Below are 18,668 nucleotides of genomic sequence, written 5' to 3' on the forward strand. Positions count from 1 at the left end.
CTTAATCATGCAGAGAAGTGATTGGAAAATATGGTTTTTCAGGTTTCTTTCTTTCTAAGGAAACACCCCAACAGCTAAGCAGCAGGGTGACTGAGTGGAGTCAGTCTGCCACTTCCCAATGAGACCAAGCAATAAACTTATGGCAGGAGTTAAATGCCAAATGAGAGAAGATGCAAAACACTCCAGATGAGAAATGTTGGTGGTCCAGACACCTAAGAGTTGGATCACATTCTTATTAAGTGAATGAATTTGATGGAAAATTGAAGCCATTGAAAAGAGATTGAAACATGTGGAAAAACACTATCCCATGACACACTGACTTGTAGTTTTTAGAAAAATCTTCCTGAAGCAGATCAGATTGCTCCTGGGATCTTTTCTAACCCATCACCATGCTCAGTGTCAGGACCCTAAGGACCATGTGCACATACAAGTAAGATGAAGTGTGATTCTCAGCACTAAGCACAGATAATTCTCAAGCGCCCTGCACACCTATTCACTGAAGGCCAAATTTGTAAAGGTATTTAGGCACCTAAAGATGTAGACAGACACCTAGAGGGATTTTCAGAGTCACTACACACCTATTGTCAAATGAAGGCCTGCAGCTGATCTTGGGACTAGCTAGCTCTGTCTCCAACAGACTAATGAACGAAGACGAGTTACAACAGAATTGCCTGATTGGCTGAAGGAACCAGCAGGTGTTCTCTAAAGCCCAGCAGCAACAGGTCACTGGCTGCTGTTCAATGCTTATGCCTACAACTGTGATTACTCCTGTGCCTGTCTTGCTCCAGCCTTACTTCTACTTCATTCCTATTCTGCTCCTGATTCCACCTCTGACCCTTGGCTGTTGTTACGGGCTTCTGGTTGTTGACTTTAGACTCCAACTCTTGGCTCTGACTCTCACCACTAGCTCAGACCGCACCCACAACCTGGCTGTTGACACTTATCCGCATGTTTAGGTGCCTAAATACCTTTTAAAATCTGGCCCTTACTACAAGTGGGCAGGATAAAAAGCACTCGGACAGAGGAGAATGAGTATGTCTAAGGAGAAATGGAATGAAGAAAAATTCTCATCTTGCTAAAGCAGCACTTACCCACATTTCTTTCTTAGGTCCTATACCTTTCACTAAGCAGGCATCTAGCACCAATGAGGGTGCTAGCATGGGAAGGGACTACATGTCACAGCTACATTGTAATGATCCCTTTTCGGGATGCAAAGTGGTACTGGGGAAGTTCCTGAAGCCTTCCCATTCTTTTGCATGCCTGTGCTGAGGCTTATGTTTCTGTGCTGCTCATTACTTTTTACCTTAGTCTAATATGGCAGGACTAAGGGATGTCTACAGTTCGAAATTATTTTGAAATTATTCTATTCGAATTTCCGGAAGCAATTTTATACATTCGGTCTTGCGTGTCCCCACTAAAGTGCGTGAATTCGGCGGAGTGCGTCCACAGTACTGAGGCTAGCATCGAATGTCAGAGCGGTGCACTGTGGGTAGCTATCCCACAGTTCCCACAGTCCCCGCAACCCATTGGAATTCTGGGTTAAGCTCCCAGTGCATGATGGGGCAAAAACATTCTCGCGAGTGTTTCTGGGTGTGTGTCGTCAGTCGCTCCTCCTGCCATGAAAGCTACGGCAGACAATCGTTTCGTGCCTTTTTGGCGTGCAAACACCATACTGCTTTCAGCTGATGGTGCAGTATGGTGTACCGCTTCTCTCCTGGTACTATGAATCCACCTCCCATTTCCTCTCGTCTTTCTATGTAATCTCTATACGTATCTACTCTTTCTCTTCCTCATCGACCGCTTCCACTGCCAACTCTGCTCTGCCATTATGAACCGAGCAGCACAGCTTCTGCCGCCAACTCTGCTTTCCTGCTCTTGCCGTGCTACCGAGCTTCTCCATGGTGTCTGTCCTGGGCTCCCACCTCCATGAAAGCTACAGAAGACAACCATTTCCCACCTTTTTTCGGCCATCGTGAACTGAACAGCACCTCTTCCGCTGCCAATATGCTCTCCTACGTTTTGTGCCCTTTTTCCAGGATTACCCGTGCAGGCGCCATAGCGCGGCAAGCATGGAGCCAGCTCAGATCTCTGCTGCAGTTTTGACCATTGTAAATACCTCGCGCATTATCCAGCAGTATGTGCAGTACCTGCAAAACCGGGCGAGGAAGCGACGACAGCGAGATTACAATAGTGATACAGACGTTCCTAGAAGCACGGCATGTGGCGATTGGGAGATCATGGTGGTGTTGGGCCAGGTTCATGCCATGGAACACCAATTCTGGGCCCGGGAAACAAGCACAGACTGGTGGGACTGCATAGTGGTGCAGGTATGGGACGATCCCCAGTGGCTGAGAAACTTTCATATGCGTAGGGCTACTTTCATAGAACTTTGTGACTTACTGTCCCCTACCCTGAAGAGCAAAGACACCAAAATGAGAGCAGCCCTCACAGTTGAGAAGCGAGTGGCCATAGCCCTGTGGAAGCCTGCAACGCCCAACAGCTACTGGTCAGTCAGGAATCAGTTTGGAATGGGCAAATATACTGTGGGGGCTGCTGTGTTGAAAGTAGCCAACGCAATCATTGACCAGCTGCTATCAAGGGTAGTGACTTTGGGAAATGTGCAGACCATTGTGGATGGCTTTAATGCGCTATGGTTCCCTAACTGCAACGGGGTGATAGACGGAACAGATATCCCTATCTTGGCCCGGAACACCGGGGAGGCCAGTACGTAAACTGCAAGGGGTACTTTTCCATGGTGCTGCAAGCACTGGTAGATCACAAGGGACGTTTCACTGACATCAACATGGGATGGCTGGGAAAGGTGCATGACACTCGCATCTTCAGGAACTCTGGTCTGTTTGAACAGTTGCAGGAAGGGACTTACTTCCCAGACCAGAAAACTACTGTTGGGGATGTTGAAATTCCTATAGTTATCCTCGGGGACCCAGCCTACCCCTTAATGCCATAGCTCATAAAACTGTACACAGGCATCCTGGACAGTAGTAAGGAGCAGTTCAACTATAGGCTGAGCAAGTGCAAAATGGTGGTAGAATGTGCTTTTGGATGTTTGAAAGCATGCTGGCGCAGTTTGCTAATTCAGTTAGATCTCAGCACAACCAATATTCCAATTGTAACTGCTGCTTGTTGTGTGCTCCACAATATCTGTGAGAGTAAGGGGGAGACGTTTATGGTGGGGTGGAAGGTTGAGGCAACTCGCCTGGCGGCCAATTTCACACAGCCAGACAACAGGGCGCGCAGCACATCAGTGAAGCTTTGAAAGCCAGTTTCATGACTGGCCAGGGTATGGTGTGACAGTTGTGTTTGTTTCTCTTGAAGTTACCCACCCACTATGTATATGAAAGGAAATAAAGTCACAATTGTTTAAAAAACGTTATTATTACACAACACTTTGAGAGAAATCAGAAGGTAGACCAGGGGAGGGGGGGTACTGGGGAAAGGGGGTGGAGGAGGAGGGAAAGACAAGTCCAGAAACCAAATCAAAATTTTGGATATGCCAACATTCTGCTGCTTGTGCAGTCCTCTGGGGTTGAGTGTGTGGGTCCCCATAGCCTCTCCCCCCGTGTTCTTGGCATCTGGGTGATGAGGCTATGGAACTTGGGGAGGACGGAGGGCAGTTATACAGGGGCTGCAGCAGCAGTCTGCGGTCTTTCTGTCTTTCCCGCATTAGATCCACCATACAGCGGAGCATGTCAGTTTACTCCCCCATGAGCTTGACCATAGCATCCTGCCTGCTCTCATCATGTGCGTCCCTCCTTTCGTGTTCACTTAACGCTTTATGAGACTCCGCAATTGTTTGCCTCCATGCATTCAGCTGGTCCCTATCAGTGTAGGAGGACTGCATGAGCTCAGCGAACATGTCGTCCTGAGTTTGTTTTTTCTGCCTTCTAATCTGGACCAGCCTCTGGGACGGAGTGGATAGGGGCCGCGTTGAAACATTTGCACCTGCAGGAGGAGGGTAGTATTTTAAAAGATACATTTTAGAGAACAAAGGGGACACTTTCTCAGTGAAACAGGCAATTCATAGTACACAGCACATGTTCTTTCTGTACAAGGTCACATTTTGCCTCTTATACTGAAGTGCCTGCCACTTTGGTGTAAGTAAGCCATCACACACAGCCGGGCAACAGAATTCAGCTTGCAGGCAGCCATGGTAAGCCCTAGGGGCACGCGGAGTTCTGCTGCTTCTGCATTCATTTCAATGCTTTCAAACTGCTAGGCCCCCTTTCCCATAGCAAGCAATGCCTGGTGAGTTTGCCATATAAAAGGAGGGCCTGCAGGCTCTCTGGGATGAAGAGAGCCCCCCGCCCACCGCACACACACCCTGTGGCTCCGATGAGGCTCTGAGCAGGGATGAGCCCTTTAAACTAAATGCGAACAGCCCAGCACAGCTGGGTTTCCCTCCCGCCCCCCTTTTCCAATCAGGCTCTCACTCACCAGAAGTCCCTTCTCCAGGGTTGTGGTCCAGGAGCCTGCATTGGGAGTGGGGGGAGGCTATTGGGTCCAGTGTTAAGAACAGTTCCTGGCTAGGGGGGAAAACGGATTCCCCATTTGCCACCTGTGCACTGTCGTCCTCCTCCGCCAATAACTCATCCTCCTTGCTCCGTGCAACTCCCCCCTTGCAGGTGTCCATGGACAGTGGTGGGGTCACACCCCATAATTGCATGCAGCTCACAGTAGAAGCGGCATGTATGGGGCTGTGACCCAGACCGCCTGTTGGCCTCCCTGTTTTTTTGGTACGTTTGCCTGAGCTCCTTGATTTTTGCATGATTCTGCTCTGTGTCCCTGGAGTAGCCTCTTTCCGTCTTGGCCCTGGAGACTTTAGTATATGTATTTGCATTTCTTTTTTTGGAACGTAGTTCTGCCATAACAGATTCGTCTGCCCAACATGCGATGAGATCCAGTACCTCCCGTTCGGACCATGCTGGAGCTCATCTGCGAATCCGGGACTGCGTGGTCTCTTGTGATGGTGGACTCTGTATGGTCGCCTGTGATGGTGGACTGTGCTGATGGTGACCAAACAGGAAATGAAATTTAAAAGTTCACGGGGCTTTTACTGCCTACCTGGCTAGTGCATCAGAGTTGAGAGTGTTGTTCAGAGTGGTCACAAGGGAGCATGCTGGGATAGCTCCCAGAGGCCAATAACATCGAATTGCGTCCACAGTACCTGTAACCTGGAACTGCGATCTCGATTTTAGCGCTACTCCTTGCTGAGGTGGCGTACAGAAATCGGATTAAAGAGCCCTTTAAATTGGAAAAAACGGTTTGGTCGTGTGGACGGAATCAGTTTTAGTTTGAATTAACTCAGCTAATTCCGAAATAACCGCATACTGTAGACCAGGCCTAAGTCCTAAATGATAACTTTGCCTTTTGAAGTGTCACATGAGCAGCTCTCAAGGCTATAGGTACTGAAAAAAAATGGTGGAGTACTTCAAATGCTTTATCACAACCTACCAACTTTTCGCCCCACAATTAAGTATTTTTCAATTTTGCAGCTGGGGTGGATAACTTGTAAATGTTTAGAAAAGCTATGCTCAGAATGGAGTGAATGAGTCATCATCATGCTTGTTAATAAAATGTCCTGAATGTGTTCTGGATCATATTATTAATACTGTGATATTAAAAGAAAAAAGATATGTAAAAGAATAATTATTCCAGATATTACCACTTTCGCTTCAAGCTACTAACAATGTGGAGATAGAGGCAGTCAACAAATGGGGCACTTACACCTATTGCTCATATAACAAAACAAACTAGACAAAGAATATCCCTGTAATATTCCAACAGCATAAATTAAAAACAAAATTTTTATGTAATAATGAACAATGATAGATTAAATTCTTCTAAGGAAACTCTGCATACTAACTCATTTTCTTCATGCTGGTTATTTATTAGACTGAGAAGTAATGATGGAACAGAGATAAACCTTCAGAATAACAGCTTAATTCTCCATTTCTTCACTGGAACATGGTAGTCATAGGGTTGCCAACTCTCCCAGTTTTGCCGGGAGTCTCCCGGAATTGAGCTCTATCTCCTGCTACAGTCAATCTGGGAAATGTCAAAATGCTAAAAGTCTGGTGTTACAGCAGGGCTAAGGCAGGCTCCCTGCCTGCTCTGGTCTTGCACCGCTCCCGGAAGCAGCCCGCATGTCCCTGCGGCCCATGGAGGGGGGGCAGTCCTGACTCTGCAGCTCCCGTTGGCTAGGAACTGCAGCCAGTGGGAGCTATGGGGGCGGTGCCTCTGGGCAGAAGCAGCACACAGAGACCCCAGTGGCTCCCTGCTTAGGAGCTGCTGCCAGAGGCATGTGCCAGTCGCTTTCGGGAGCTGTCCAAGGTAAGTGCTGCCTGGCCGGAACCTGCACCTCTCACCCCTTCCCGCACTCCAACCCTCTGCCCCAGCCCAGAGCCCGCACCCCAACTCCCTCCCAGGGCCCGCACCCTTCATCCCCCTCCTGCACCCCAACCCCCTGCCCCAGCCCAGAGCCTGCACCCTGAACCCCCCCATACCCCAACCCCCTGCCCAAGCCTACAACCAAACTTCCTCCCAGAGCCCAGACCCTTGCCCCAGCCTGGTGAAAGTGAGTGAGGGTGAGTGAGTGATGGGTGGTGGTCGGGGGATTGAGTGAGGGGGCATGGTCTGGGAGCAGGGGTGGGGCCCAGGGCGTGGCCTCTGGGTAGCGGGCCGGGCAAGGGTGTTTGGGTTTGTGGGATGAGACAGTTATGGAAATTTAGGAAATGGTCTGCCAAAGCCCGCCTGATAAATAACAGCAAGGAGAGTCAGTCAATATCACATGTATTCCAATAATTTTGTTTTGCAAAGATTTAGAAAGAAGGAGTTTGGATGACGTGGGGCATTCATTGTTGCATAGGAATGTACCCTGCTTACGATGGTTTAGAAGAGCCTGGGACCCAGTCCTGCACTTCCGGGAAGGATGGTTTGAGTGAATATTTGGGGGGCTGGGGGAAGGAAGAGAAGAAGGAGGTTAACAACAACATTTGGATATTCCCGCCACGCTGTGGACAAGGCAGACCACAACGCTCAGCGGGAAGTGAGGGGGGGGGGGAGCGCAGGGCTCAAGCCAGCCGCGATTGCGGAGGTCGGCCAATGGAGCCGCCTTCCCGAGGCGATCAAGTGAATCCACCCTCGCTGCCCGGCGTTAGGAACCGCAGCCGCAGCAGCCCTGCCCTGGGGGAAAGGCTTTTCCGGCAAGTGACTGGCTCCCCCCCCGCCCCGAAGGAAGGAAACTCGCGGCATCCCCCCGCCCGTAACCCTGCCTAGCGGCTTTCAGCGGGGAGCGGCGCGGCGCGGCGCGGCGCGGGCGGCCCAGGCAGGGCGAGGAGCGCAGGCTGCGAGGCAGACTCGGGGTGAAACGCGCCCTGCTGCGGGGGGGCCCAGGTCAGCGGAGGCGGCGCGCGCTGGCCGGGGGGAGGAAGGGGCGGCCGCAGGGAGGCCTCAGCGCAGCTCTCCCACAGCCCTGCGGTCCCGCCCTCCCGGTGCCATGGAAACGCGGCCCGTTGTGCCCAGCGCGGCGGGCCGCCTGGCGCCGCACTGGACTCTGCATGGCCCACGTCCGGCCGCCTTCCATGGCCTCGGCCAAGCCCTGCTCGCTCCCGCAAGTCGCCGCCTCGAGCCCCTCCGTTTCCTTCCCCTCTTCCTCGGCGGCGACGGTCCTAACCCGGGTGCGGGCGCGGGCCGAGGCGCAGCTGATCTCCGCGATAGCCAGCGAGCGGGCCATGCGCTGGAGCGAGGTGACTCCGGCCGCCTCCGCCAGAGGGCGCTGGGCACGGGCCGGGCGGTTTGGGGGAACCCCCCACCCCAAGGCTAAGCAGCGCCCGGCTGGGTCGGGGCAGGATGGGAGACCCCCGGGGGGAGGGGTGTCTTATTCACATTAGCTATGCCGACTCCCTTAACTAGCCACCGTGTTCTTCATCCCAGCCACAGCAGGTACCCCAGTACTATGATAACTTGCTGTGGCACTAATTTGTGGCTCTTTGTGCTCTGAGGTAGTGCTCTCCTAGGCCTATGAGGTGGAGCCTGGTGTCCAGAGGAGCTGAGTTGAGCTTTGCACTCTGCAGTGCTTCTCATTTCTGACTCTCAAAAACTCCCAGAGTCTGATGCTGGCTTTTGGTCATTTTGCCATTTATGTTTTTTGCTTTCAGGTTGTTGCACATTACACAGCACTCTTGAAAACTTTGAGCAAAGAGGAACTTCCCAAAGACTTTGAGCCTGGTCCTTACTATTCACAACTGGTAATTTTAAAACCATTTCTCAAGTGACAAGCAGGATTGTCAGCTCTTGCCGTTTTATTACAAGTGTTCTAATAGATGGTCTATCTTCAAATCCCAGCTTTTGAAGTGATGTGATTATGTGAAAATCTCAGCTTTCATTTTTAAAAAAAAGTTTCTAACCGTCGCGTTTGCAGAGAAAATGGGAACCCTAAAGGCTCAATAAGCAGAAGGGAAATAAAAAGAACCACTAAAAAGAAACCTCATGACTTTTAATTAAATCACATGATTTTTGGAGACATTGCTCATGACTTTTGAACACTCAGGATTGACAATACTGGACAAATGTTGTTTTACAAAATGATACAATGTCAGGCTGCAGTTCGGCAATCAGATCTTTGTGGATGGACCCTCAATATCACTAGGGCACTATATGTGTGCAAGGGTTCACCTGGATCTGGTTGCAGGATTGGAGCCTTCATTTGGATAGCACCAACATGTGAATGTATTATATTTTAAGAACATATAACTGAATTATATGTTTGATCCACATTTATCTGACTGGGTGCCAGGGAAGCTGAGAGAGCACACTGTCTGGTCAGATGAAAGAGAGAACCAGAGCTGTTAGCTTAATGATGCATGGTTGTGCTGGAGAGCACAAGGTAGTGGTGGAGAGCAGTGCTACTGGCAGTGTTGTCATCCCTGCCACACTGACATGTTTGATGGGATGGGCCCTTTGTGCACCAGATAGAGTATTTGGGGGAGAGCTGGTTACAGCCTTCAAAAAGTGCAGTAATGTTCCCTCAAGTATCCCCGTGCAGCACCTGAGCAGTGGTGCAGGTCTTCCTGTGCAGGTCTTCATAGGCATAGGATTAAATTCTGACCCCATTGAAGTAAATGGTAAAACTCCTAATGACTTCACTGTAGGGTTGCCAACTTCCTAATCGCACAAAACCGAACATCCTAGCCCCACCCTTTCTCCAAGGCCCCACCCCCTTCCCTGTCCCTTTCCCTAGGCCCCGTCTCCTGCTCACTACATTCCCCCTCCCTTGGTGGCTTGCTCTCCCCTACCCTCACTCACTTTCACTGGGCTGGGGCAGGGGGTTGGGGTGCGGGAGGGGGTGAGGGCTCTAACTCAGGGTGCAGGCTCTGGGATGGGCCAGAAATGAGGGGTTCAGGGTGTGGGAGGGGCCAGTGGGAGTGCGGAGCTGCTGCTCGGGGCAGGGGCAGCATGTGGAGCCCCGTGGCCCTCTGCCTAGGAACTGGACCTTCTGGCTGCTTCTGGGGCACTGCGCAGTGCCAGAACAGGTAGGGATTAGCCTGCCTTAGATCTGCAGCACTGCCGACCACACTTTTAATGGCCCGGTCGCTTGTGCTGACCAGAGCTACCAGTGTCCCTTTTCGACTGGGCTTTCCAGTCGAAAACTGGACACCTGGCAATCGTTCTTCACTGGGGCCAGAGTTTTACCATGATGTAGCCTTATTTGTCTGTAACACTGGCTCCAGTGTGCAGCTGCCATATGTTTCTTCATTGCAACTACAAATACTTGTCTTTAGAAATAAATTAATGCGTGTTGGTTATGCTGTTCAGTTGAGAATTAAATTATTTGCTCAGCCAGGCTTTAGAGACAGCTGCATCTGGCAGAATTTTAGGACAGAGACAATTTGCACCTGTTCTTACCTCTGCAGATTTACAACTGTGCCATTTTATTAATATGGGGCCTGCTTAGTTTTGTGTTGTTTGCAGTATTTTAAATTAATTTAGATGATCTACAAATATCTCTATTGTAGCTTATTAGAGGGACTACTGGTTTTGTAATGTGAAATATTAATGATATTATAGTTCTCTTCTGGACAATGTATTTTAACGTTCCCGATAATTGTTGAAGGACGAGACCTTCAGCTGGTGTAAACTGGCATTTATTTCAATGGAGTTAAGCTAAGAATCTAGCCCAAAGTAAATAGTACCTAGGGAGTAGCAGAGGGAATAAATTTGAAATTATTTTAGAATACAAATATGTAAAATAACGATTGCCCAAGAGAAATGGTAAAAAAGCAGTTTCATTGGTTTGAAACAAATTAAAAACCGGTCCTAAACATGTTCAGAACCTCAGCAATACTAAAACTTCAATAATAATTTGAGATTCTCATTGTGTATTTCAGCTATTTGAAACCTATTATCATTTAGCTGTAGCTTTCCAAAGACAGAATCACCATCAGGAAGCAGTGCAAGAGCTTAATAAAGCAATAGATGTTGCATCTATCCCTAAGGTAAAACTGCAGTAGTATTTAAAGTATGTACATTACATAATGAGTGTTTTTATGTAAAAATTCAACCAATGATTAAATCAAAGGAGTGTGCTTTAAGATATACTGTCCTGTGTCTACCTTGTGGTTTTATTATGCTATATTTATTCTAAAGTGAATGACAGCTGCATCTTAGAGTCACAGCTACCGTACATCAAAATGAGATAATCCAGTATAATAAACACCACTGCATTTGGAGACTCAGATCAGACAGAGCCACAAATAATCCATTTTCTGAATATATTAGGTTATCTTATGCTTGCACATTGCATTAAGCATATTAGAAATTGACCTGTAAGACATCTTCGAATAAAATTAGAGGGTGTTTTAGGTAATGGGAGGGAGGAAGAAGCTGAAATTTCCCATTTCCTACCCCCACAACCTCCACTCATTAGTTTAATCCTGAGTGGTCACTATATTTGAAAATGAGGGATGGACCTTGACTGCTTCAAATGTTGGGACCCTTTATAATTATGAATCATTGATGTCATACCTACATCTAATGCCCTTTATGTTAAGGACTTGATCCTATGGGTTCTGAACACTCCTGTGAGGTGTTATGCTGGAATATGTAGGCATTGAGGACGGTCACCACCTCACAGGATTGAGCTTTATAAAGACAAGTAACTGCTTTCTTAATTTTGATGTCTGAATTCCATTTCCTAATGACAATAGGACATTCTGGACTGGGTGACTAATGTGTTTCTGGGATAATTAGTCAAAGGGGGCTCAATCCTCAGCTGCTGATAACTTTGATGGAAATTGCAGCCCTCTCAGCCCCTTGCAGGAGACACTTAGCATTTATTGGGATCTGACCCTTGGTCTTTGACCTCGTGCTTTATATACTCTAAGGCATGTTATAATTGCACAGGAATCCACTGTTTGTCAAAGTTTATTACTTCATAATATTTTTAAAATAGACTGAGTTTAAAATCGCATGGAAAAAGCAGAAACTTTTTCTGTGAAATGATTGATTAAATTCTGCTCCATGTGATATATATGTACAATGTTCAGATTAATGTCTGAGATTTCATGCACACCCTAAAGTCTTTCCAATCTAGAAATTTTTAATTGGCAGGATAAATTGTATCTAAGGTAATTGGAAACAATCTTGCCATGCTAGTCATAATTTTTTTTTTTACCACTGGCATTGACAGCAATTGAATTATATTTTAAGGAATAATAATAAATGATTTTGTAAATAGGAAACACTGGTGAGTAACAAGCAGTAAAAATAGTCATAAAATTGATGAACAAACTGAAAATTAGACCATTAAAATTCTCTGGCACCATAGGCTCTAAATTCACTTGCTCTTTGTTCAGATAATATTGTATAGAAATAAATGCCTGCATTTTTTTGTTTTTTGAATTTATCTGTGCGATACATCTGTACTTTTGGATTAAACACTCTTAATGGTAACTGCACATTGGCTTTGTGGTTCATGTGCAATCTCATTAAATTCCTTCATTTTTTTTTTCCTCCAAGGGAGTAAATTGATTTATACGAGCATGCTGCTAATGTTATAGCTCCTTGTCTAGCCCCTTGGGTTCTAATGTTTTTTAAACTCAGTACAATTATGGGAAACGTTACACTGGAATGATGACATAAATCATCCCCATAGGAGTCTGAGCAGTCTGGGGAGTAATCTTATAGAACCCTGCTGAGGTAAATAAGAACAGTAATTTGAAATAAATAAAAGACCAATGGTGCTAATGTGGATGGCTCAAGAATATCATTAAGTTCATAATGACAGGTTTGTTTGGTGTAACAATGCTGGATGTACTGTAAAGCTGCTTTTTAGATCGTATTATTACAGTTCATGTACTATCTTCTCTCCAGATTGCCTGTCGAGTTGGCTGTGTTTCCAGAACTTTCCTTCATACACCACTGTTTGCGAGAAGAGCATATGCATATGTAAAATGTGGTAAGAGACCCTAGATCCCTATTTTAACTTAGTAAATAAACATTGAAATTCCAAATCGAGAAAGATTTTTCTGGAATACTTTTGCTCTGCCTTGCACTTTTATTATAACTAGCAGCATATGGGAAATATTGGGTGAGTCTGGAGATAAATATACATTCACTTAGCTTTGCAGCCTTCCAGGAAAGATTTATGTGCTGACAGCAGGGTGGACTTTACGGAACAGCAGGGGTGCTCAGAGCAACTTGCAGTCTCCAAATCCTCTGAGCACAGTGTGACTTTGATAGATGGGGATCCTAGTGGCCAGCTGCCTACTTGCTCCATTGCTGAGTACAGATGAGGGCTTCTCTTCTAAGACCGGTTCTTGTTGACAGTCCAGTCCCTTCATCACCTGCAGGTCAGCAAAGGAATAAAAATGCAAGTTTAAGAGGTAAAATGAAAACAATTAATTTAAAAAATAAATACTTAAAAAGTTTGTAAGCACTTCTGCATTTTACCTATACAAATGTGATTGAGTAATTAGAGAATGGAGCATATTAACTATTGAGAAATACTTTACAGTTTTCAGGAACAAAGGGAAAAAATCCCAAAAGACTAAGTAAACAGCAAATTTAATCCAAGTTTTATCCCACCTACAAAATTCTCAAAATAAAAGTAAAGCTAAAAGGAGCTCTCTGTTTCAAGTCAGGAGCTTTTGGGGGAAAAAGAGAGAGAGAATTTAGCTATCTGGGCTCAAAGGATCAAATCAAGACCTGTGTAATACAAAGGGATCCAGACAGGAGGACCTTCCCCATAGACCTATTAATTTCAGTGTGAATTGAGGCAGGCATAAAGTCCATGTGTGGATCCTTTTCTAGGATCTTTGTTCAAAGAAACCCAAATTCAGCAAGATTTAATAGCATTTTTATTGATGCATACATAAATAAAAGGTTTAATAATGTTACAAAATAGAGATGTATTTTATTAAATCTGAAGACAAAAGCTGTACTTTTCCATCAGAGGCATGTGTGGGAAAGTACACTAAAACAAATTGCATAACTGAAAAGTGTACTCTGCTTATGCAAAAACTTAGGTGTGAAAATATGCATACTAAATTGCAGACTTGATTTTAGGACCACTTCAGAAAATTTGTCTCTAGTACTTTTTTTAATGATTACTGAACTAGTATTAAAACAAGATGTAAACACGTACCATTTGTAACATGGGTGGTCATGCCGTTATTTAAAATGACACCACATTTCAACAAATTTTGATTTAAAAAAAAGGTTCAAGTAAAAAAAAAATCTAAAATAAATAGGTAAAACATTCTCTGTAAAAAGGATGGCAGGCAAACCTTTGGTTTGTGTTTGATTTAAGGTGTCAATAGTAGATTATATAAGGGAATTAAAAAGGACTGAAGCAGTTCAAAAATTTTGCAAACAAGGTCTCAACTCATCCCTACCTTCACCCTCTCTTATGGATTTCTAGTTCTGCTTCTCTCTCTCTCTCTCTCTCTGGCTCAATGACTATTTATGTATTTATCCACAGTGTAACGTTCACTGGCGGGGAGGAGAGAGACACACACACACGCACACATTCACTCTGTAGTGCAGTAGTTAGGGCCCCATCTGGGAAATGGGAGATCCAGCATCCAGTCCTCCTGCTCCAGTTGCTTTTTCATTATTCGTCCACAGTAGAACTACTTCAGTGGGAGAAACTGAGGGTGCCCCACATCAGAATATCCCATAGTTCAGTGGTTAGAGTGCCTTCTTGAGGTGTGAGACCCTTGTTCAAATCCTTTCTTTCTCTCAGGTTGAGGTGGGAATTGAACCTGGATCTCTCACATCCCAGGCAAGTGGTAACCAGTGGGCTAAAAGTTACCACTCTGGTAGGTGCCTCTGAGCATGCCTACAGCAATGCACATGCATTAGGTGGCTAAACGCCTATCTTCCCCTGGTTTGAGAATTTTTGGGGGGCTTAGGTGGGAAATAGGTTCCAGACGCCTAGAAGGAGGTGCACATGCCAAGAGGCAGAAAAACGGGCAGAGGGAATTTTTACCCTGAAAATATAGGTGCTGGGTGAGTTTAGGCACCTACAGGGTTCGGTGAGAATTCTGGCATTTAGGTGCTAAATCTGGGGTTTAGATGCCTAAGTACCTTTGTGTATCCGGGCCTAAGCAATTTCTTGGCTCACCAGCACCACCTATTGAAAATATTACAGTCCTGTTGCAAGCACAGTTAGGCTTGTGGTTGATTGTTTTAGTTGAACAAAACATAAACTTGAAAACAATGCATAACCCTCAATGTATTTTCAGCTCACAGTGAACACCAGAATGGCATCAAACAAGCTAACAGTCTCAACAGGATTTTGGGGTTGTCTTGCTTTCAAAAAGAAAACTATATAGCAGCACAGTAACACATACATATTCAGATACCCACAATTACATTCATTGGCTAAATACCATGTTCTCTTTTGAGGTGAACCCAGTGATAGTGAATGCACTCCGAAATACTTTGAGACTATATGGGTAAATGATTGTCAGGTGAGGCCCTGATGAAATGTAGAGGCAGTGGTGTCTTGTGGTTAGGTCACTGGACTGGGACTCAAGACCTGGGTTCTACATCTACCGCTACCACAAACTTGCTTTGTGACTTTGAAGATGTTGCTTCACTTTTTATTTTGGTACTTCTGTTTCCATTCCTACCATTCATCTGTCTTGTTTATTTAGATTGTACACTTTTCTGGATTGTCTCTTACTGTGTGTTTGAAGAGCGCCCTAACACAATAGAACATAACACAATGATATCATTATTCATTATTTGTATTTCAGTAATGCCCAGAGGTCCCAAACTGAGACTGAGGTCTCATTTGCTAGGTTGTCCTGTGACTGGTATCTCTGAATTCAAAAACAGCCAGTTGGGGTTCAAAGATCCATATTTTGCTCTGGTTGGGACAGAGTGAGCAAAAACAACACAAGTATTATCTGGGAATTATTCTTTGTGACTCAAATCCAGTTAAAGATCACTGCAGAATATGTAAAGAAAAAACAAAACACCCTCCTTCCCCTGCCGCCCCAGCCTCTTGGGCAGTAAAGTGTCTGGCAACTCCACATCATCTAGGTGCACGTGGAAATTGGGCACATTTTCTTCTTTGCAATTCAGGTTCTGATATTTCCCTCATCACGGTAGTGTCTGAATGCCTTCCAATAGTGCCTTAAACAATGTGACTAACATCTGTCATGTGTGGTTCTCTCTCCTTCTCTCTCATATCCTCTCTCTTGCGGGAGAATTGTGTGTGCACTGTAGTGATTTATTGTGGTAGGGTTATTTTTTAAGTAATACGAAGATTAGGCTATACAACTTAAGTTGACGTAAGTTATGTTGCTCAGGGATGTGAATTAGCCAATAGTTATTTTTTGTGTTTAAATTGTACCATAGAATCTCCATGGATAGTAAGTCCATGCTCTAATAATAAGAATATAGCAGTAGGGATATATTACCGACCACCTGACCAGGATGATGACAGTGACTGTGAAATGCTCAGGGAGATTAGAGAGGCTATTAAAATAAAAAACTCAGTTAAAATCCCCCATTATTACTATCTTCATATTGACTGGGTGCCTGTTACCTCAGGATGGGATGCAGAGATAAAGTTTCCTGACACCTTAAATGACTACTTCTTGGAGCAGCTAGTCCTGGAACCCACAAGAGGATCGGCAATTCTTGATTTAGTCCTAAGTGGAGCACAGGATGTAGTCCAAGAGGTGAATATAGCTGGACTGCTTGGTAATAGTGACCATAATATAACTAAATTTAACATCCCTGTGCTGGGGAAAACACCGCAGCAGCCCAACACTGTAGCATTTAATTTCAGAAAGGGGAACTACACAAAAATGAGGAAGTTAGTTAAACAGAAATTAAAAGGTACAGTCCCTGCAAGCTGCATGAAAACTTTTTAAAGACACCATAATAGAGGTTCAACTTAAATGTATACGCCAAATTAAAAAAACATAGTAAGAGAGCCAAAAAAGTGCCACCATGGCTAAACAACAAAGTAAAGGAAGCAGTGAGAGGCAAAAAGGTATCCTTTAAAAAGTGGAAGTTAAATCCTACTGAGGAAAATAGAAAGGAGCATAAAGTCTGGCAAATGAAGTGTAAAAATATAATTAGGAAGGCCAAAGAAGAATTTGAAGAATAGCTAGCCAAAGACTCAAAAAGTAATAGCAAAATATGTTTTAAGTACATCAGAAGCAGGAAGCCTGCTACACAACCAGTGGGGCCACTTGACGATCGACTTCAACATAGAGTGCTTCCATCGATGTGCACAGGCTGAAATTGTGGAAAAGTAGCACCACTTGCCCCATAACCTCAGCCGTGCAGACCACAATGCCACCACAGCCTCAGAAACAACTCTGACATCATAATCTAAAAGGCTGACAAAGGAGGTGCTGTCGTCATCATGATAGGTTGGAATATGAACAAGAGGCTGCTAGGCAGCTCTCCAACACCACTTCCTACAAGCCATTGCCCTCTGATCTCACTGAGGGTTACCAAAAGAAACTACACCATCTGCTCAAGAAACTCCCTGAAAAAGCACAAGAACAACACACCCCTAGAACCCTGACCAGGGGTATTCTGTCTGCTACCCAAGATCCATAAACCTGGAACATTTGGGGACAATGTATACCTTCAAATCAGCGGCACTGCTATGGGTACCCGTATGGTCCCACAGTATGCCAACATTTTTATGACTGACTTAGAACAACGCTTCCTCAGCTCTCGTCCCCTAATGTCTCTACTCTACTTGCGCTACATTGATGACATCTTCATCATCTGGACCCATGGAAAAGAAGCTCTTGAGGAATTCTACCATGATTTCAACAATTTCCATCCCACCATCAACCCACCATCAACCTCAGCCTGGAGCAGTCCACACAAGAGATCCATTTCCTGGACTCTACGATGCTAATAAGCGATGGTCACATAAACACCACCTTATACCGGAAACCTGCTAACCGCTATGCCTACCTACATGCCTCCAGCTGTCATCCAGACCACACCACACGATCCATTGTCTACAGCCAAGCTCTACGATACAACCGCATTTGCTCCAACCCCTCAGACAGAGACAAACACCTACAAGATCTCTATCAAGCATTCTTACAACTACAATACCCACCTGCGGAAGTGCAGAAACAGATTGACAGAGCCAGAAGAATACCCAGAAGTTACCTACTACAGGACAGGCCCAACAAAGAAAATAACAGAACACCACTAGCCATCACCTTCAGCCCCGAACTAAAAGCCAATGCATCATCAAGGATCTACAAACCCTATCCTGAAGAATGACCCATCACTCTCACAGATCTTGGGAGACAGGCCAGTCCTTGCTTACAGACAGCCCCCCAACCTGAAGCAAATACTCACCAGAAACCACACAACAAAAACACTAACCCAGGAACCTGGCTGGTGAATCTTGTCCATATGCTCAGGGTTTAGCTGATCGCCATATTTGGGGTCGGGAAGGAATTTTCCTCCAGGGCAGATTGGAAGAGGCCCTGGAGGTTTTTCGCCTTCCTCTGTAGCATGGGGCACGGGTCACTTGCTGGAGGATTCTCTTCTCCTTGAAGTCTTTAAACCACGATTTGAGGACTTCAGTAGCTCAGACATAGGTGAGAGGTTTTTTGCAGGAGTGGGTGGGTGAGATTCTGTGGCCTGCGTTGTGCAGGAGGTCAGACTAGATGATCATAGTGGTCCCTTCTGACCTTAGTTTCTATGAATCTATCCTTGCAACAAAGCCCGTTGCCAACTGTGTCCACATATCAATTCAGGAGACACCATCATAGGGCCTAATCACATCAGCCACGCTATCAGAGGCTCGTTCACCTGCACATCTACCAATGTGATATATGCCATCAAGTGCCAGCAATGGCCCTCTGCCATGTACATTGGCCAAACTGGACAGTCTCTACGTAAAAGAATAAATGGACACAAATCAGACGTCAAGAATTATAACATTCAAAAACCAGTCGGAGAACACTTCAGTCTCTTTGGTCTCTTAATTACAGACCTCAAAGTGGCAATTCTTCAACAAAAAAACTTCAAAACCAGACTCCAATGAGAGACTGCTGAATTGGAATTAATTTGCAAACTGGATACAATTAACTTAGGCTTCAATAAAGACTGGGAGTGGATGGGTCATTACACAAAGTAAAACT

The 18,668-nt window shown here is 45.5% G+C and overlaps 1 protein-coding gene across 5 annotated transcripts in view; it reads left to right on the forward strand.

Annotated features, from left to right (window-relative positions):
- Positions 1-7,464: 7,464 nt before the first annotated feature.
- The window catches only part of LOC140905226 (uncharacterized), a 137,223-nt gene continuing 126,019 nt past the window's right edge, over positions 7,465-18,668 (forward strand). For 3 of the 5 annotated variants that reach the window (XR_012156798.1, XM_073328116.1, XM_073328117.1), the window contains exons 1-4: positions 7,466-7,766; positions 8,178-8,267; positions 10,407-10,514; positions 12,391-12,475. Coding sequence is in view for 4 of the 5 variants with exons in the window: in XM_073328116.1 (XP_073184217.1) it covers positions 7,578-7,766; positions 8,178-8,267; positions 10,407-10,514; positions 12,391-12,475 (472 nt within the window). In the remaining variant the exon portion in view is untranslated. Of the gene's footprint in view, positions 7,767-8,177; positions 8,268-10,406; positions 10,515-12,390; positions 12,476-18,668 lie in introns of all 5 variants that reach the window. The other 2 variants (XM_073328118.1, XM_073328115.1) reach the window with 2 other exon arrangements.

Source organism: Lepidochelys kempii, chromosome 1 (genome assembly GCF_965140265.1).
Source record: "Lepidochelys kempii isolate rLepKem1 chromosome 1, rLepKem1.hap2, whole genome shotgun sequence".
NCBI classification, from domain to species: domain Eukaryota; kingdom Metazoa; phylum Chordata; order Testudines; family Cheloniidae; genus Lepidochelys; species Lepidochelys kempii.